A 21,805-nucleotide genomic window follows, 5' to 3' on the forward strand; every position below is an offset into this window, starting at 1 on the left:
TGTAAAGACAAAACACTGATATATTCATGCAATGCCACAATTCAGTGGCTGAATTGAACAGCACATCCATTACAAACCACAATCTGAGTCAAGATTCTGTCCATTCATTGTGGTGGGAGGATCAGGAATATATGTGATACAGTGAGGGATACTGGCTTGTTAAAGCTGCATATAACCCAAAGTCTTTTTATTTAAACCCCTGAGAAGAAAAAAACAAGAATTGGTGAGTTGTGGAGTTGCCTGTAACCAGTGTGTGTGTGAATAAAGCTATTAACCCCATGTTGCTCGGGGCAGCTGTCTCTGTAATAAGTTTGCTGTAAGCCCACAGAACCAATTTCTTGTGAGTCAAAGGATGAGCCTGTAGAATTTGTGACAACAGGATCATTGTATTCATCCACCTCACTTCCTGGTTCAGTAAACCTCCTACTGTAATAAAGAGCAGCTTAAAGCGGCCCTGCAAAGGTGTTTCATGCATTCTGACTTCTTTACAATGTTAAATGTGCTGTCTTATGCTTAACATGGTCAACTTGTCAAAAAACGACAAATGCTCGATACACTCCCCCAGCGATTGTACAGGTTTCGGAAAGTTTTTTTTCAAACATATAAAACTGTTTTGTGACAACTTTTCTTAGTTCCTTACAGGAAAGCAGGAGAAGTAGCATGCGCAGACGTCACTTTCACTTGTGTTCAGGATAGAGAGAGAGAGAGAGAGAGAGAGAGAGAGAGGGAGAGAGAGCGAGAGAGAGAGAGAGAGAGCATACGTTCACGAAATTCAGGTGATTGTTTGTTCACTGCATTTGGGGTGATGAATGTTATATAAACGGTGGATATAACGCTGCTTTTGGAGATCATTTGAAACTGATATATGGAGCCGTCCCAGCGCTAAAAGATGCCGGACATGAACCGCATGTGGTGAGTGAAACTGATGTCTGTGTTTTGTTGACAATAGGTGAGCACGTGCTTTGGTTCAGCCTACCCCTCTCCCCGCATGCGCCGTATGTTTTTGGAAACAATCATACAGCTGTATATATCTTTTATAAATGTGATCAAACTAAATAGTCTTCATAGATACGATGTATGCAATACTACTATAAAGGTACTCAAGATTAATATGAGATTGGCAGAAACCCTGTGTGTTACGCCCGCTTTAAAAAAGGCAGGATATTGTATTTAAGGACAAATTCTTTTATAATAGCTGCTTTTCTTTTTAATATTCAAACACACAGTGAAACAAAGCTAACAAAATATGACAATTATGACAATTGTTATGAATTCTACTGTATTACATTTATTAGTCTGTGTCTTTTATAGCTTATATGACTGCTGCTTTTTTTATTATTTTTTGTTGTTGTCATTAATCATTATTATTAGTCATCCTTTATGTTTGTCACTGGGTTTAGCAAATATCTAACCAATAAAAAGTATTAAAAAGTTCTAATCATAGATTAGTGATTAAAAGTATAAAACTGTAGGCCTTTGCAATCTTTTCTTGAAAAAGAGCGAATTTGGACATAAGGTTTCAGAAGGACAGCGACAATATGCTTCTCCCAGACAGCAAATTCTGTATGTTTGCTCAAAGCTGCAATCTATAACTTCTGCCTCTTGACTGACAGACTTTTCATCTTTATTTGAGACAAAGGTGACTTGCTACTTTAAAAAATGATGTCAAACTGACATTCCCCTTAACATTGTACCTGACAGCTCAAGTTATAAATCATTACATCAGCTTAGTTTTGTATCTGGGTAAGGTAGGGAGACAGTTTTGGATGCTAATCTTTCACTTGCTCATTAACCTTTTCTTTCAGAAAATTCTCAAATCTCGGCGCCACATGGGATACTTTAACAATTTAACATTAGTAAACACAAACTAATATGATAGTTAATGTCAATACAATTGTTCATGTTAGTTCATGGTTACAACATTTGATTTTAATAATGTTGCAGTAAATACTGATATAAACATAAACTAAGATTAATAAATGTTGGAGAAGTATTGTTCAGTGATATGTTGCAATCACTAATGTTAACAAATACAAACTTAATGAAAAGCGTTAACGTTACCAATGTAGCATGATCTGCTTACAGCAAATTGCCGACAAAAATGTAAAATATATATAAAATAATAAATACAAATAATTAACAGTGTTTTTGCAATCGTTCTTTTACTTTGATATCCAGTATTAGTTTGATCAAGTTTGAATACTATGTATATTTTTGGGTGCAGGACATGAAAATATACAGTCAGGGGAAGTGAATCAGAATGATTAAAAAATACAGATACTGTCATTTTTGACACAGAAGGAGTAAAACTGAATCATATGCTGTAGGCCTAATAAACACTGTTACGATTGTTAAATTATCTTGATTATTTGTTGAAATAAACAAACCTAGACACAGGTATGAGTCAAATTTATTTTATGTGGTAAACACATGTGCTGTCAATCCAGCTGAACTTGCATTGAACCCTAAATATTATTTTGAATATGTGACAAGGCCACATGCTGAGCTTGTACATTTCACCCAAAAGCAAAATCTGACCTTCTGAGAAAAGGAGGGGGTAGGAGAGCAGAATTCTGTTGGAGGCAGAGACAAAACCATCATTGAAAAGGCTCGGAGAGACATCCCGAAATAAGTAAGAGAAATTGCCAAGGGAAATAAACAGAACAGGCTTTAAAAATTTAAGCAAGAATTGTGAATATCTTTCCTTTTCAGTCATCTTCACTTTACAAGATCCCCCAAGATCATTGGGTTTAAACACATAATAAAAATATGACAATGGAGATGGAGACTACCTTTTTTTCTTCCAGCCATGAAACTGAAATAGACAATACGATACTAGAGTCAATTTCTATCACATTTTCTCTAAAGAGAACTGAATTCGACAAACAAACAGCACATCTACTTTTAGCTAGCGTGTGCATGAGATCAAGTTGGGTTCCTGGCAGGCCTTGGTCTTGTTCTAGGTGAGATATGAGGATGACAGCAGACAGAGATATCAGCAGAAATATCTGTCCTGTGACCTTGCTTTCCCATCTGGCAAATGGGAGAGAATGAAGACAGGATTTGAGTGCCGAGTTATATTACGCATACAGGAGTTAATGGAAAACACCCAAGAGTTACAACCTTCAGCTATCGATCACAAAGTGCATTTGAATTGAGCTGTGTGTTCAATGTTGCTACTTTACTTTGCTTGGTGTGAACCAACCAGTAAATGCGTTTTTAAATAAAACAACACCTAAAATAAACAATTCATGGTATTAGACAGGTCCATCACTTTGATTCAGAGGGGTGAAAGCAGGCGGAGGACGTAGTGGACCATTCTCTTCACAGAGCCTGGGACAATTTTAGTGTTATTGGCATAAAAAGAATAAAAGAGGCAATAAAAACGTGTGGTACACAATATCCAGCCCTGGTCCAGCAACACTTCCGGTTTCATTTTTTTGTTGTTAACTTGTATTTTGTTTAAACGTTTGTGCAGTGTTAACTAATTGAAACTTTACAGTAAGTGCTTCTGGACCAGCACGGTTAACATCTTCCAAAGTGGTCTATACATCCACAACATACTGTACAGCTCTGGATTCTGTTTCTACCACACATTGTGTTCAACCTGATCTTATAGGATTTTTTTTTAAATGTCCAGTGTATAAAATTTAATGATGAGGTTGCAAATTGCAACCAACTGCTTATTCCACCACTTTCTTCCAAAGCATTACGGTGACTGACAAATGTCTAAGATTATGTACTAAAAGATTTTGTACACAAAAATGTACGAATTTATGAAAAAGCAAGAATGAAGCACTCTTAATTAAATAAATAAAGTAATGAACAGCAGCTATTCTCATTATTCTGTTTCTGACCTCTTCCCCCTCCTCGGGATGCCCATCCATCCATAATTGCTATAAGATTAAAAATGAAAAAGTAAAAGCAAAAATTAAATTAAAAGTACCCCACTCAATAATTAAACATACAAAGTGGTCAGGTTGCATGACAACAGGTTAGTATAGTACTTTAAAACTTTAGTTTATTGTTTCATACAACATATTATATTACATATTTACAAAAACAACGTGCAGTATAATCTCATATTGAAGTATGTAAGGCAGTATTTTAAACAAAGCCAGTCACAAACTCAGTTGTTGGCTGCACCTGAGAAATGGCAAATGCAATTTTTGTATCTTTCTTATGGGTACAAGCCAATAGTTGTTATGTATTTTCTGATTGTGTGCCATCATCTCTTTACGCAGCTGCCATTTAATTTAGGCGATGGAGGGGCTGGGTGGACTCCAAGATGCAGAGACATCAGCCTGGTGTTTACGCTCATTCCCAGACAGAGAGAGCCGCTCAAATCTGTTGCATAACCCCATCCAAGCTTAACTCATGTAAAACATATGTTTTCAATCAGCTGTGATCTCCAGTGAGTTCCCGCATGCGGGAACCATTTGAAAAGTTTCATATGAAAGAACTCCCATATATGAAGAGTTTATTTTCTAGATGAGATAACTCTGTTTTTTAACATCTTCAAAAATCATGCTTTTTACTGTGCATTCCAATGAATATAAATCAAATTGCAGTTGGTTTGTTTTGAGCCATAATAACTAAAAAAAAAAAAGCTGACTAACACAATAAAACATGATAACATTATGAATGTTATAAAACTTAGTTATCTCATTTTGGAAACAAACTCTTCAAAGCCTTAAATATCAGATTTCAGATATAAAGAGTTTTATATTCTGATGCCATTTCGTGAAGAACCATTTAATGTTCTTTGAAGCAACTGTTCTGATATGAATTATCTCAAAATAGATATTGAAATTGCTTATTATTCCTATCATAGGCTTTGCTCCTCCACAATATGAAAGACTAAATATGACACAGACAAAACAGAAAGTGACAACTTTTGGCTTTTGAACTTTAATACTCTCAAAACACAGGGTGGTCACGACAAACCCTGTTTGTTTTTGCAGCAATTGAAGTCATATTTAATCCTGCTTCAATTTCTCCTAGTTTTGTTCATGTTGACCCTGTCAAACAACACCTGCAACTCACCATCGAGACCCACCGACATGAAAAACCTGCAAAAAAAATAAATTTTTTGTTATAAATTAACCTTTACATTAAACAATAGAGAAACAAAGACTATTTGATCTGTAGTGTACCAGCGCGTATCCCACTTGATGCTACTGTATGACAGCCCGCACACAGATGCGCACGAGAAGGAGTACGGGATCGCGCAGTCAATCACTAACCGGCGGCGCGGGAACGCGCTCGAAAGGGGCGGGGGAACGAGAGAGATAGATAGACAGAGAGAAAGAAAGAGCGCACAGGCTGATCTCTATCTATCACCCACAGACATCTTTCGATGTTGTAATACACGGAGAAGAGGACGTGCTGATCTTCGGCAGTGGCACATCAAAGCATCATGCGCGCCGTTTTCTGAAGACGTTCAGCGATAGGGTAACGCATCTCCAGTCAGTCTTGTTGTCGATCGATGAACGCGAATGCTCGAGAAATGCTCTTAACTCTCATTGATCGTGTTTGTTTCAGGCGCGAGGGATGATGCCATAGTCCCGTGCGGAGCGCCGATGCTGCACGATGAGTGTAGCGCTGCAAGATTTACGAAACAACGTGAGTCCCACTGACGCTTTCTATTACACCACAGACATCTGCAGACCATCTCACTGCCATGTGATCTCTATGAAACCCATTCCTGACGCGTAAAAAGCCGAAGCTGTGTGGAAATAACCCGGCAGATTTGTTTTTCCTGTTTACTCTTCCCTCGAGCGCCCGTCTCGTGTTTCTGGTGACTGATGTAACGTTAAGGAAACTCATTAAAATAATTTCTACTTTACATAATGAGGTTGTTGTCCTTTCTACATTATTAGGGCTCGCGCGCATTTCCGTGTCTCTTCACACACAGACGGTTGATGTCTCTTCAGATGTTTGTTGAGCTGCAATGTGTTAATTGTGTTCGGCCAAAGCAAAGCTGCGTCATTGCACTTTTTATACGATTATTTATTTAGCTTTAAACGCATGTATATTTAATGTCAAACTGTTTCCCGGTTACACGCGACAAACCCGAACAATACGGATTGTTTTCTGAGGTATTCACCAGTCCGGTTTCAGCGCAAGACGAACTGGTTTTATCTCTTGACTTTGTAGGCGATGTTTCGCCCGATTGTTCACAGGGAGGGGCCACGAGAGCATCTTGAGTTGCACGCGGTTTATATACTGGCGTATGTTTCCATGGCAACTAGAGCGATGGGGGTCGCGCGATGAGAGCTCGTTTACTGTAACAGGTTTAAAAGCAACACACGCAAGCGCATCTTTTTTAAACGAATGTGTTTCACGAGCTTTACGTTTGTATAGAAGATCCCTATGAAAAATGTGTGGTTTTGTGACTGAACGTTTAGTAAATGTTTTTGACGACAGTTCGTATATTCTATAGCTACTTTATGTAAACAATGGCTCATATTCGTAATGGAAGAATATATTTTTACTTTTTCCGTGATTTGTGAGGTGAAAACCATTTGTGACCCTGAACAACAAAACCAGTAAATTTTTCGAAATGAAGATGTTTGCATAATCTGAAAGATGCATAATAAGATTTCTATTGATGTGTGAGTTGCTAGAATATGACAACATCTGGCTGAGATACAACCGTTTAAAACTAAGGAATCTGAGAGTGCAAAAAAATCAAAATATTGAGAAAAAATGCCTTAAAATTGTTAATCTGAGGCACTGTGGCAGGCCATCCACTCACAAAAAGAAAGTTTTTATATATTTAAGGTAGGAAATTCACAAAATATTGTCATGGTACAAGATCTTTCCTTAAAATCCTAATGATTTTGGCATTAAAGAAAAATCTATAATTTTAACACATACAATGCATTTTTGTCTTTTATTAAAAATGTTCCCATGCTACTTGAGACCTGTTTTGTGATCCAGGGTCCATTGGATGGTTACTAGATGGTACATACTCAATATAAAAGTTCTCACCTACAATTTTCTGTGATATTCCTTATAGGTTTTAATGCACGTTTGTAGGAATATTTTTGCTTATCCACCATGCAAGCAAAAATCATAATTTTATTTAATACTTTTTTTACCAACCTTCAAGTATCATGCATTCTTAATATTAAAAGGTAGTTTTTTTTTTTAAAGGAAATAATCTGGTCTATGAAGCTCCACCGATAAGAGTAACTGTTTTGTGAGCAAAGGAAATAGGAATTATGTGAAGGCTCTGTGTTTCACTCATTCATGGAAGCTCATTTAATGCAGCTGCTCATTAATTAGTCACTTTCCAATATGCTGCAAATCAATTACGGCTCCAAGATCGAGAGCCATTTCTAACCAGCTCTGTTATCCGCATTAACAAGAAAATTTGCGCCATTGCACATTATATATTGTGTACCAAGCTGTGCTAAATGTATTGGGAAAAACCCCAATCACTAAATCTTGTGATGGTAAATTAAGGATTACTCCACAACACGCAAGGTTTTAGAACAGTTTTCTGGTTCCATGACGATTCACATAAAGCATGACAACCATCACAATTGAACCGTAATAATAATCAGAATGATCTCAGTAAATCCTGCAGCAGCCCTGAGATTTCCGTCACAGCGCAGTTTTGTAATTGCTGTGCTAATTATGTTCAGTTCGCACAAAACAATTAGCACCCTGCATATTTCACCAAAGTGTCGTCAAGCTTTTCTACATTTAACAATAATGTTGCTTTTGTTCAATCATTTCTACAGACTCACTGTAAAGCTTCTGCACAGCTTTGTTGATGTTTGATGTGGCAGGAGACGTACTGGCCTGCCACTTATTGGATTAGGTGGTTATGAAGATAAAGATGTTACATAACCTGCATCATCCTGTTTGCATGTTTATGCCTTATAAACACTTACTCAGGGAAATGTATGATGCGATTGGTTCCAAAATGAGATAATCTGTTTTTTATTTTCATTTTTTTATTATGTTATCTTGTTTTTATTGTGTTAGCTGTATTTTTTAGTTATTCTGGCTTGAATCAAAACAAACCAACTGCAGTTTGATAGATATTAATTGGAATGCACAATTGAGTTATCTCATTCTAGAAACAAACTCTTCATATTAACCCCTGACAACCAAGATAAGAGAGGCCGGCTTAATGCATCTTTACACTGCTGAATGTTTGGCGGCTGAAGCTAAAATTATCCTTTAGTTTCAAGCCCGGTAGTAGTTGTAAAACTATTTCTGTATAAAGCAGTCATCCTTTGGTGTAATCCAGGAAAGACTTCTCCAATCCCAATCCAAACCATCAACCAAACACTGGCTCCACATCAAATGATTAGGGAGACTCAAGGGTGCGGTTTGCTGTGGGAAAGGCTGGTTGTTAAGCTCGCTGGATGTGGAGTGCTCTCTCTAGTCATCCCCTGTGTGACCCCTGAAGCATTTGCTCAGGGCTGGGGAGCAGTGGTACATCCTGTCATTGGGTGGGTGAGAGCAGGGAGATGGACACACTTTCCTGTATACGCCAAGACTCCATCTGTACCGGTGTTTGTGCGTGTTCAGGGTCCAAGCTAAGGTCATCAGTGTAGCAATCCACCCTCTCAGTTTGCATCACATCTTCCTTTGAGAAGGTCTTTTGTAAGCAGCATTGTCTTGGCCAGTTGTTTTTCACCTCTGCAAACATCATCATAAATACATCATAGGGGATTGTGGGTAGTGTGGACACGGAACCCTTCAGGGTCTCTGATAGTCCATCAAGAGAGTTTACAATGTAACAGACAAATCATTATTTTCTCTGAAACTGAGTAGAAATTCAACAAATCAATATTTAAATCAATAAATAAATTTAGTTTGTTGTCAACTTCCTTTTTGCTTATAAGTAATAATTTATTCCTAAATGTAGTGTTTAAACTGATTTAAAGCAGATTTTTTTAAAATAAAAATATCATAAAATTGGTTCAAAAGAATAATGTATTATATTATTGGCCTATAAATCTTCATATTAGTATTATATAAGTCATGTTAGGTTTTTGTTTGTTGCAGTTTTACTGTAGTTTATTTATATTTTAAAGCAGCTTTTTATATTTTGTTTTCATGTTAATTTCAGGTTCAGATTATAACAAAAATTGTATACCTTTTTTATTGTTTTGTCATTCTATTATTTACACACATGGTCCAATGTGTTTGGTGTCACTGATACCAAATCCGATGCAATGTGTCTTGAAATGCTGAGCATAAGGAAGAGGGTCATGGGGATGAGTTTCTTGATGGCAGAATTTTCATGGTGATGACCATTTTTTTAACCAACTATTGAGCATCCACAAACTCTTTCCTATAACATTACCCTGTTTACCCTTCATACGTTCTCTAAACAATTTTTTTTATGCTCCGTGTTCCCATTAATTTATATATTTCCATCATTTGGTTGCTTAACATTCTGCCAGCTCTGCACTGCAGAACCTAAGAGCTGGCATTAGAATGACAGAAGAGAGAGGCTGAGGTTTAGTTTTGCAAGCTGCATCTCTCCTTCTCTTTGTTAGTAGGTAACCACTAGACTGTGAAGCCCTCAATTCTTCTTCCTCTTAATAATTTCCTCCCACATTCAAATTACAAAAGTCTGATGACTCTAGATTTTAACCACATTGCTGCATTGTTAGCTATTTCCTTTCTGCACTGCACAAAATATTTGTTTAATCTCCGTTTTTGTCATGATTTGTTCATCATTTAAGCACATTTATTTGAAGGCCAAAACTTTGCAGGATATAAATTCTGCAATCTGTAACTTTTACCTCTCTATCGCCATCTCTGTTCAAAAATGTTACTTTATACTCGAGTAAACTGGAGAAAATTTTCCAGAGAAAGGATTACACACCAACTTAACTTACAGAACAAATCAATGTTATAAGCTTACTTAGGTGAATCAGTTTAAAAACATAGTTTTAGGGAATATATTTTAATAGGGCAATCGGCTATTAATATAATCTACAAAGAACTTGTTCATAAGCAAAATAAAAGTTGTTAGTTAGTTTACTTAAAATAATATAAACTTTAAAATATGTTCTGATATGTAAAGTTTGTCAAAACTAAAAGCAGCAACAAAATATTTTATTATTATTATAATTATCTTTGAAGAAATCAAAATATCTTGTTCATTTTGCATCTTAAATTGCATCTTTGCGGCTTGTCGGAAGTTACGATTGTTTTTACTTAAAAAAACAAAGAAATACGAAGTTAACATTTTTTGCAGTGTAAGCACCACACATACACACACACGAAGACACACCTGTGTGAAAGCTCAGACAACAGGAGGGAAGCTATTTGAAGTCTGTCAGGGTTACACAAGCAGAAATTCACAGGAAGGCAGGAAGCAAGCAGTTAATAGATGACGATAGCCTGTGAAGAACAGCTCCACGGCTGAGGATGACGTTAGAACGGCTCCCTCCCATGATTCCTGTGGTGCATTTCCACCATAAATCTGAGGAAAGCTGTATGCACACTCATAAATTGCTTATTATGTGCTCAAGCGTCCCAAATCTTCTATTCAAAATGTGTTATGGTCAACAATTTTTGTTCGTAAGAGAGAAGCGTGATGGCTCCCCACAGGTTTAGCCCTTGAGTTTTAGGAGACAAGGCAACATTCTGTATTTGCGTAGTGTTTTTCTTTACTCCTCTGCAAGAAAATAGGAGATATTCCTGCGAAAACTCTGTGCACTTCATTCACTCTTTTTTTCTTCCTTCGTTCCCTCTGCTTATCCTCCCTTCTAACTTTCATGGTCTGTATGCAGTGAGTGAGGTAACCTTGATGCCCAGATCAGTGACGTCATTCATTCACCCTGGGGAAAACACAATCTCTCTCGCTCACACGCACGCACACACCCAGTGTTGTTGTATTTAATCAATGACACGCTCAAACTGAGGGTGGCATAGCAAACAGAACAGACAAACAACGTTGCATACTCTTGTCATGAAAAGCAGACATTTTTGGGTGCTTTTTTTACCCTACACATACATCCCATCTCGTCCAAATCGAAGCTAAAACCATATTACCTATTTACTGTCTTGTTAGGAAACTATATACAATAGAACCCAACAGTTGGATAGCACTAGTGAATGTACTTCTCTTTTACGTTTCAAAAACTGAGAATCTATTAGTATTGGGTTTGTCCAATATTTATTTATTTTATCATTTTGTCCGTCAGTTAAAGAAGGGCCTTGTGTACACAGGTTTTTATGATCAATGTCATATTGGATTAGTGACTTAAGAATATGCAGAACCGTATATGATTAAACAGAATGCCTTAACCTTTCTTGGTATTGCATTTTTAAAACCCATGAAACTTTATGAATTTAAATTTTATATGCAGTTTTATATATTCTAGTCAAGCGCAGGTATTGTTTTGTTTTAACTGAGGTGATAAACACCTTGTACAATATTATTGTTTGAAGAGTAGGATTGAAAGGCCAAAGTGTATTACAATTTCATATTATGAACATGATATCATACTATTATCAACATGAAATTAAAAATCACAAATTTATTTTGTTTTTATGCATTCCTGGTCCTATGGGTTAGTTGCACAAGATTTTTCACCAGACCGGGGGGCTTTTGCATTGGCGGAGTCCGCAGACTAATATCTGGTCTTATTACACTATCGAGTTATTTTGGCTTTAACGAAGTGCTCTGCAATGTAAAGAGGATCAGTCATATTGCTTATATAAAATTCCAGCGTAATGTGACATTTTGCGTTATGGACGTTACATAAAAATGCTCAGAGAATGAATTTGTTACTTTTATATTAAACCATCTGTTTATTTTTTACTGAATCCTTGTTGATACTAAACATAAAAAAGTCAGTCTATAAAAAATCTATTAAAAAAAGGGAAATAAAAACATTAAAAAAAGAATGCGCTTTTTGGGAGACTAAAAAACTTTGTTGGATTTCTGTTAAATAAAATGCACAATCCTGAAGTAATAATTCCCAAAATTATAGCCTCTTTAAAGAACATAAAATATTTATTTATATTCATTTTCATATGTCCATTTATGAGGAATATGTAGCGTTATGGATGTGACAATACTGAAAATGGCACTTAACTGACTATGAAAAATCATGCACTAAAATAAAGCGAATGAAGCTCACCGACGCTATCTTGTACAACTATTGAATTGTGCATGATTCATTATTGCATATTATTGTAACTGAATTTTTTTCTCATAATCTTTTATTAAAATGTAATAACTTGATCTAACACCTGGCTTCAAGTCCTGTTCTAGATTTTTGTAGACAAATATCCTGTTTCACCAAGACTGAAGTAAGATGTGTCTCATATCGACCACATTTGCAACAATTACGTATGCAACCTCAGATCTCAGCAAAAAATCTAAATTGGTTACTTAAGCTGTCGGTGTTATTGCACCTGACTGAATGTGGCGTCCAACTATTTAAAAAGAATAAAGTGAACAAATTGACCGCAACTCTGATATCAAAACCACATACCTAACGCACCATTAGCTTTTTTAAACAGCATCTCTCAGTGGGCTGTCATATGTTTGATGTAGAGTGAGAGAGGGAGGTGCTCGTGTGAAGTGCGCTCAAGTGTCTAACTGGATCAGGGCATGTTGGGCTGCTGGCAGAGAACAGAATGGCCTTTTGTACAACAACAGTACGGTTCTGTGTCCGTACCCCTACCCCTGCCACAATGGAAGCCGCATCTAATGGTGCAGGAGTGTTAGCACACTGTAAGCAGACTAAATGAAGTCCTTATGAATGAGCGGCTTGGGGACTGTGGGAAACGGGGTGTTGTGAATGTGTGTTTACTGTAAAGGGAATATATTTGCAGGAAAGGAAGGGTTGCAGTTTGGTTTTATGTGGTATTTCTTTTAAATAACTGGACGGAAATGGTTATACATGGAGGGATGGTTGAGCCTAAATAGAATGTTTTCTGTAGTTTTCTTGTACTTTCTTGCTATTTCACCTATGAATGGAAATTCTGTCATCTTTTACCAACCCCATATCATTCAAGACCGATAGCTTTTTGTGTAACTGGAGTTAAATGACTTGGTAGTTTACAGAGTGTACTTTCATGGACAAAAAAATGTTACAAATATTAAACTAGTATTTTAAATCTATAAGTTTGCTTGGAGTATAGTTACAATACAAATGTAAAACAGTTCTAAAGTTTGCTCATATGGACATTAAGAAGATGTGTGTAAGATGTTTATGATTCTGAATGGATATAAAACTGCATTTTCTTAGATGTTTGCCAGATTTACAGATCTGGAGATCCAGATCTTTCAGACATGCACTCTTGAAATTAAAGGGGCTTAAAAGGTTCTTCAAAGCGATGCCATAGAAGAACCATTTTGGTTTCTATAAAGAACCATTCAGTCAAAGATTCTTTCAAGAACCATCTCTTTCTTTCTTTACGAAAATATGAAGTGGGGAACTCTGGATGCATCACACACTCGACGGTCATAGTTTCGTTTATGTAGCTGAACAGAGGCGGACTATTAGATGCTGCATAAGCAAGTTTTCCAGTGGAGTGTATAAGCTTCAATCTGACAGTCACTGAGGTCATTTTGGGCAAAACAGATAGAAAATTACATCACAAGTACATTTTACATATCGATTTTTATTGACACGCATCGTGTTGCAATTTACATCATTTGGACAATACTACCCTTCTAAAATTCATACACTAGATTTTATAGTTTAAGTGCATAGTGTATAGTGCATAGTACAACTTTGGACCGCAAAATTCATACCTAAAAAAAAGAATATATTAAACTGAACACAAAACACATTGGGCCCAATTTTAATGATCTAAATGCATGGTCTAAAGCGCAGGATGCAAGTGTACTTAGGCCGTGTCCGAATCCACTTAGCTAGTTGAAGGATGGGAAAAGGGGTTGGTGCGGCAGGCACATGGTCTTAAATGGTTGTCCCTGTTCTTAATGAGTCATGGGTGTGTTTTAAGCAAAATGTTCAGTATGAGGAAGCTAGACACTCCTCTCCCATTCCCTTTAAGAGCAATGGCATAATTTACATGGTGTAATTTGCAAGTGCAAAGACTGGACGCTTCTCCAGAGAGAAAATGCATCTGTTCATGCGCGAGGTTAAAACCCATTTTAAGCAGAGTGTATGAGCGCTGTGAACCCGCCTAATGGTGCATATTACTATTGTGCTCTTTAAATAATAAACAACAAAAAAATGTGATGCCTCAAAATAGCAACGCTCCACTCAATGCGCCTGAACACACCTTGTTTTCAGACCAGCACGCCTATCGGCGCACAAATGGGAGCAAATGCATTTGGTATTTAAACAACGTGGGCATGAAAATTAAAACTTTGTCAGGCTGAAATTAGCAAACAACACTTGTGTTGTGGCTGGCGCCGCATTGCACCAGGTGTATGATAGGACCCTAAAGTTTACAACCCGTTTAGACCATGCGGCCGGGCGGGCTGACCGTTTTCTCGTCGTTAGACGAGCAAAGTCGATTCGAACACGCCTGAGTGCACTTTAGACCATGTGCTTGTGACTTAAATCATTTAATGTAGAAATTTGATGTGAAGACGTCTCTAAGATTTAGAAAAAAAAGTCCTATCTTTTATTTCTTTTATTGGTGCTACGGACAGTGAGGACAATGATAAAATAAACAATGATTGGAAGTACGGTATTGGGAAATGTTGCGTATACCGGAATCAAATCAATCAGCACCACAGCTCAATATATTTAAGCACCACAGTTGTAAAATCTTTTAACTTTACTCTTTCAGTCTCTTGTGCATTTCTTTTATTTAACCTTACCTTTGTTTTGTCATGTCGCAGGAAATAAGCAGCCCCCGGCACATTTCACAGGCCAAACTGTTTACTTTCTCACTATCATCATTTTGTCTATGAACTCCCCTGTTGTTTCTCTCATACCCTCTTTTCGCGTCCCGCCCTTCTCTTTCCCTCTCAAACCTTCCCGACTGCGAAATTGCATGTTGTTTGTCTGTTCGCTTGTGTTCTCTTGCGTTTTTTCCCTTCCTCTCTAAGAGCGTTTTGCGTGTGTTTATGGTCTCTATGACGGAGGAGAGAGAGAGGGAGGGTGAGGGAACGAGAGGGGGAGGCAGTGTCTTTCATTTGCTTGCCATGTGTGAGGTACATACAGTGCTTTTCAGTATTGTTGTTGGTTCTGTGTGGTATGTTTGAATGAGAGGTTGTTCTGCTGTTTTGTTTGCTTGCTGTCTGATGGCAAAACGGTTGACAGCCGTCGCAAGTTGACTTTACAGAAAAGAGATAAAAAAAATGCATAACTGAAGCAGAATCAATTTATTGCAGACCTGCAAACTCGGAAGAGGCAGCCATACGAAGGAGAGGGGGTATTGCTTTGTCATTTTCTTCAGGCTTTTGTCGCACTGTACAAACCCGCCAGACTTTTTGGCAAAATCAAATGGTGTCTTAGCAGATCTGACCACGAATTGAGACATTGTTGAAAAACACGTGCAGTTGCTTTTCTCAGAAGAAACATCTGAGAGATACATGCGACACCTTTTGATGTCCGTATATGCTAGTTGTCTATGGTAAAAAACTGAGATAGAAAAGAAAAAGCATTTATAATTGGTTACTACCCTGTTGAAAAAATCAGCATAAACTGGGTTAGGTATGTTTTGATGCAGGTTTGACGAGCTTAAACCAGCTATGGACCAGCTAAGGACCAGCTTAAACCAGCACACGGCCAGCCTTAACCAGCACAAACCAGCATAAACATAACAAACGAGTATATGCTGTTTTATTCAACAGGGGAATGGGCTCAAACTAGTTTCTAAAGGAGTTTATGGTTTTGATTGGGTTTTGTCATAATGTTTGATTTATGCTGTTCCAGGACCTGCAAATATCACTTTCTCCATTTCCTGACCTCAGATTTACAGCCATGCACAACTTATGTCCCCCTATTTAACACACCTAATTTAAATCATGATTCAGCTCATTAGGACAGAGATCCGTGAACTGAACTGAATGTCTCAAATAAGGCAGACTAACAAAATGTGCACTGCTGTGGGAGTAAAGAACCGCTCTATGTGTGTGTATGTGTAAAAATGTTTCAAAGATAATTAATGGTTTGCTCTGTCAGCATTAACAGGTGCGTGTGTTGTGGTTTATTGTGTTTGCGTGTGCTCGTGTGAGTTATCGAGCGCGTCTCACTGTCAGAGTGTGGAGAGAGGTCATGAATTGAAGAAAAGAGGAAAAGGAGATTGCTGAACTCTGACTTCCGTTTCGTGTCACCACTGAATGCTCGGGCCAGCGCTCTGCTCTCTTTCACTCTCTTACCCCCCTGCTCGCCCTCTCGCTCTCTTACATGTACTGGGATTGAATTATTTCTGGTAATAACTTGTAAAGAACTAGACAGTACAGGGAGTTATCACAACAAAGCTGAAAAAAAATCTTCAAAACCCAGACCAATACCTGACCCCCAAGACCCAGATTAAGACCTGCTACCTTTAGAGAAAACAGGCAATTTTATGAGATGTTTTTGAAACCTAAAGCCCAAGATATGCAAGTAATAAAGTGAATTCGATAGAATTAAATGTTTTGAGGACACGGTAGGTTTATAGGCCTATGACAATGATTTTTACTGCATGCTTGCTTATTCCCTTTTCTCTCTGTCACAAAACAGTTTATTGCTTTGGCATTCTACATTTTAATTTGTCATGTATTGCATTGGAACTTCATTGCAGGTATATAATATTTAGGGAGAGGACGTCGCCTAGTCCCAGACTTACTGAAACGTTAAAGGTGTCTTTATCGAAATCAACTTGCACTGACACATCTGAAAAGATGTTGTTGCGATTGTTTTGTCTCAAGACAAAGTATGTTTTTAAAAACAATTTAAATACCCTTGTTTAACTAACGCCTAGTCCTGGTTTAAGATAGTCCCTGGGAACCATCCCATACTACTTATTAGAGATGTTCTGAAAGTATGTTTTGTCAATGTTGTAAAAATAGAATTGTAAAACTCAAGGGAACAACTAGAATTTTTCAATACTTATTTTTGTTTCATATTCAGTAGTCAATTGACACTGGATTGATTTTAATAATCTTAATGGACATGTAGTGTGCACCTTAGCACTATAATTTGTTAGGGACTCTGTATCAGATACTCAAAATAAAATGACTTTATTTGGGATTCTATATATAAAACCGAAAAAGTCTAACTTATTTTTAATAAAATGTCTGAAAATAATGATGAGATGTATTGGTATTTCTTTAAGATGACTAATGCACACTTTAAAATAAAGTTTCTTCAGGATGCCAAGAACTGTCATTGGCTGTTTGATTCCATAAAGAATAAATATCTTTAACATCTGTAGAAAGTTTCTGTTGCACAAACTGTTCTTTGTAATGGAAAAGGGTTCCTTAGACTGACTGTAAGAAGTTGACAAGAAATGGTTCTTTTGAAGGGACACTCCACCGAAAAAAGCATATTCTGTCAGGAGTTACGCCCCCTCAAGCTGTGCCAAACCTGTATACATTTCTTTGTTCTGTCCAACATGTCTCTGGGACATCATTGACTACAATAGTAGAAAAAATTCAAATGGTTGTCAAAGGTGCCCCAAAACTGTTTGCTTTCCTAATTTCTGAAAATCTAATGATTTTAAAGGAGGCATGAATTAAAATCACAATTTTAACCTGAGCTTAAGTTTTATAAGAGGGAATCGTATTCACGTGAACATCATGTAAGTGTCATAACTGAAAACACCCTTGTTACTGAGATTACATCTGTTATTGACACCAGGCACAGTGAACGCCAGGTTCTGGAATGCACCTATCTATGACATGATAGGTTGAACACCGACCTCCACACAGAAAGAATATCAACGACAACTTCTCTAGCCCTGCACACTGGCTCGCGCTTAGGAATGCGTGGTAAAAGATTATATTATATTATGAGAAAAACATGGAGCATTTGTTCATTTCTCCGAGGACTCCTACATGAACAAGGCAAAAAGGTTAATAAGCAGTGCTGTGCCTTCAATATTGGATCCGATAGGAATGGCGCAGCAATCTTATGTGAGTAAAACTTTTTTGTACTATGCTCACTATGCTTTGTTATATATCGCTTGAAGTGCCCTGAGCACTATTCACACGAGATTAGTATTACCTGGGGTACTCTAGTCATTTGTATTAATTGCAGAGGTTGTCTGTGATCTTAAGCCTGTGTGAATCGGCCATCTCTGTAATTTGGCGGGCTCATATATAATTTTCAAGGTTTTATCCACCGTTTGCAAATAATGGAGGCTGTTTTAAAGTGTTTTGGTATGATTTCGGGTGCTGGGTGATATCCATAAGTTATCAGGATTCCGTTTGTTTATTTATCGGGGAAACTCTCGTAACATTTCACACTCAAATGCTGACAGGTACGGTCATCATTAAACGCAATACAACTATAGGCTATACAAACTATACGCAAAGCCTTGCCATCACATCCGGGAAATAAGTCCTGTGCAAATGTGTCACATGAAATACTGATGTCAGGAGGTCATTTATAAATCACAGGAGGTTTCCAGATAATACTAATGCCGTGCGAAAACTGTGAATGGTGCTAATGTGTAACATAACTTTATGTCTCAAACCAAATTCACAGAAACCTCCAACTACACAAACTGCTATCCAATCAAAGCAGTGGGCATTTACTTATAAAGTCTTCAATGCTCCAAAACCGAGCGTTTGCAGAGCTGGCCACAAAACCCGGGTAGAAAATAGCCTATTACTTATTGGTTTTGATGTTTTTTAATGTAAAAATCATGCGAACGTCATAGGAAGAAGTCATGCAACAATATTAAACAATAAACAAGCCCAGTATATCACAACCTTTTACACATTTAAACACTGAATGTTCTCACTGCAGTAACCCTGACCGTCTTTGTTCAAAGAATTACACAAAACATTACAATTCAATAAATCAAACAGTTTGAGGTCTGATTCATCAAATTATTGGGTAGTCACACTAAGAACTATATATACATTAATACAACATCATTTTTGTACTTGTAAAATTAATTTATTCATGGTATGTTGTCTCATCCAGGCCTATTACTTTAGGTACACTGAGTAATTTCATAGCTTCTTCATTTTATGTATAATCATAAATTACCAATGCACATTTTGTATTGTTAGACCATGCATGCACTTAATAAAAGACTAAGAGCCCAAATCCAAAGAGACATTGAGACGTTGAGCCATTGAATAACTAGATCCCATTGAGCAAAGACAACCATAGTATAGGTCTCTAGACCAAAACCACAAGATGAAGCCTCTAGTTCCTATCACAGTTTAATGTGCAGAAACAACAAGTACACCATTGGTTGAATTTCTGAATGAGCAGCCTGTCATTTAACGTTCTGGATCAACAAATTGTGTGCATTTATGGCAGGACTACCTATTTTAATCTTTGATTTGATAAATCCGGACACCAAAAATACACCATAGTCTTTTCTTTGAATTCAATAGCATTTGTTATTTGCAGTTCTATTTGATACAGCCAGTGCACAGGAGTTAAACACAACAGCTTTAAAATGCATATAAATCATTTACTTTGTTTAATGTTTTGTCTTTCTCACTTACGCACAAAAAGACACTTTGTTGATTACGACTCCACTCTTGGCCAGATTGCAAATGTGAGTCAAGCAATTTATCAGAGCTTTCCCAGCTGGTCACTATCCACCGTCAACTAGGCAGTCTTTTGTATGTTAAGTGTTTTTTGTTTGTGTAATCCGCACCCTTTAAGGAATTCCACTTCCTCCAATAATGAAGGGAGGTCACTTAGGCTCTGACATGTGCTCTTAAGATTTTGCAGATTGTGCATGTGTGTCATCGCTCCTAAAAAAGCCCCTTTCTAACGAAAAGCCACTCACTTCCTATGAAAAAGAAACATGTGGTCGGTGCGAGAAACTAATCCTCAGCGCGTTTGTATGTGTAATGTGTATTTCTAGTATGCGTTTGTCAGATGTGAATTTATTCATGCATATTTTAACATGTCAGACAATGTAGATTGTGTGATTGTACTTGGTGACCTCACCCACATCTCCTGGCGACACAATGTCTGAGCACCTTCATTTAGAGGCCTGGAGACCCTAGATGGCCCGTTCTCAAACCTTTGCTTTCCATCTCTCAGTTTTCTGTATTCTCTCTTGCGTAATGCCCATGCTGTCAGCTCAAAGCGAGTACTGTTACCCCATAGTTCGCCTGGACAGTCTCTAAGCCTCAAAAGAGATGTGTGTGGCCCTTTCATAACCGCCCACATATATTATTGTTTGGGTGGACCTCCTCTTTGGCTCTCGCTCCTTTCAAGGTGGCTTTGGGTTGGCTTGGGTGGGTTTCTCGGGGCAGGATTGTGAGGGTATTTCTAGCTCTCAGGGGCAGAGGTTGGACGATGCCAGCCTTCCCCCACAGAGCAGTTTCCTTTTGAAAACACTCCTCAGGAAACCACTTCAAACAATCACATTCCGTGCAGAGAAAGGTCCACGCCACTCCTGGAACTTGGGAAAACCTCTCCCTTCCCTTCATAAGGCTAGTCTTTTTCTCCGTCTCGTCCTTAGGAGAGAGTCTTCATCACTCACTTATGTTGATGTCTAATTGGCTGTCAGCTATCACACGCTTTCTTGCTCATGTAGTGAGTCAACATTTGCCACAGAAGTTTGCTACTTTACATTTAAGACGTTTATATGTAAATTATCTTAATAATCATCTGCAATTGTGTACTGTGACAGTATGTATTGAATTAAAGGAAAGGACATTTTTAGTGAATGATTTTTACATAGTCTAGTAAGTGCCATTTTCAGGATTGTCATAATTGTACCTATTCTTTATTAATATACACACAATTTTTTAAATAAAATAACGATTTTATGTTCTATGAAGAGGCATTCCTTTCTCCATCTCTATTGGCTATTATTACTTCTGGTTTGTGCATTTTTATGCACAGAAATCCTACATTGTAAGTTGTCTATCAAAAAATGTTTTTTTTCCTTTTCAGACTATATCTACAAAGATTTAATAAAATATAAACAGATGGTCTCTTTGTTTGTTCATCTATGACGTACTAAAATCATCCGATAATTTACTAAGGTGTTTGTAAAAAATTAAAACTCAACCACGAGGAAGACATTTCACAGTACCCGTGTCACTTACAAAGAAGCCTTTCTTACAGTTTTCATGTATTGTTTACTTTTCAATTTTGGATCTCCCAGGGTTTTTCCTGGCTGAAAATGAGGTGGAAGTGGTGCCATCTTGATCTTCTACACACACGCACATTAAGACCTAACCAGTCTTACGAAATGAGCAAAACTCATTCACATCCTGCGTTCTCTTATGGTTTATTGATCTTTAATATTTGCTAGTGACAGAAAAGTTTCAGTGGTTTAAACGAATCTGTAAGAAGAGTTATTGGTTTGCAAGTCGTCCTGATCACAATTCTGGTGAACTCGTTGCGTGTGTACAGTACAGTGTACAGTACTGTTTACAGTACTGTGTACTGGTTCAACAAGTAAACTGCACAGTTAAAAGATCACAGTGATATGCGGTACGTTAATTTAAGAAACGTTTTTAAGAAATTGATTGACGTGAATGCAAAAGTAACAATATTCACCTGAACAGCCGTGAAGTACAGCTCCTAATAGCTCTGCAACTATTTTCTTTTTTAGCCTTGCGTAATTCAACAGCTCAATTTAATTGGGGCGTAGATGCTTACACACTTAAAGTAGCACTATGTAGTTTTTCAACCTTAAAGGGCTCACTTTTTCCGTGTTTAAATGCTACAACTGGGTCCCCAGT

The 21,805-nt window shown here is 37.4% G+C and overlaps 1 protein-coding gene across 1 annotated transcript in view; it reads left to right on the forward strand.

The window, feature by feature from the left end:
- The first annotated feature begins 5,299 nt into the window (after nt 1-5,299).
- ece2b (endothelin converting enzyme 2b) overlaps nt 5,300-21,805 on the forward strand; it is a 53,066-nt gene continuing 36,560 nt past the window's right edge. The window contains exons 1-2 of the mRNA XM_056756687.1: nt 5,300-5,454; nt 5,545-5,625. Coding sequence (XP_056612665.1) covers nt 5,593-5,625 — 33 coding nt within the window. The 5' untranslated portion in view covers nt 5,300-5,454; nt 5,545-5,592. The remainder of the gene's footprint in view (nt 5,455-5,544; nt 5,626-21,805) is intronic.

Source organism: Triplophysa dalaica, chromosome 9, assembly GCF_015846415.1.
Source record: "Triplophysa dalaica isolate WHDGS20190420 chromosome 9, ASM1584641v1, whole genome shotgun sequence".
In the NCBI taxonomy this organism is placed as follows: domain Eukaryota; kingdom Metazoa; phylum Chordata; class Actinopteri; order Cypriniformes; family Nemacheilidae; genus Triplophysa; species Triplophysa dalaica.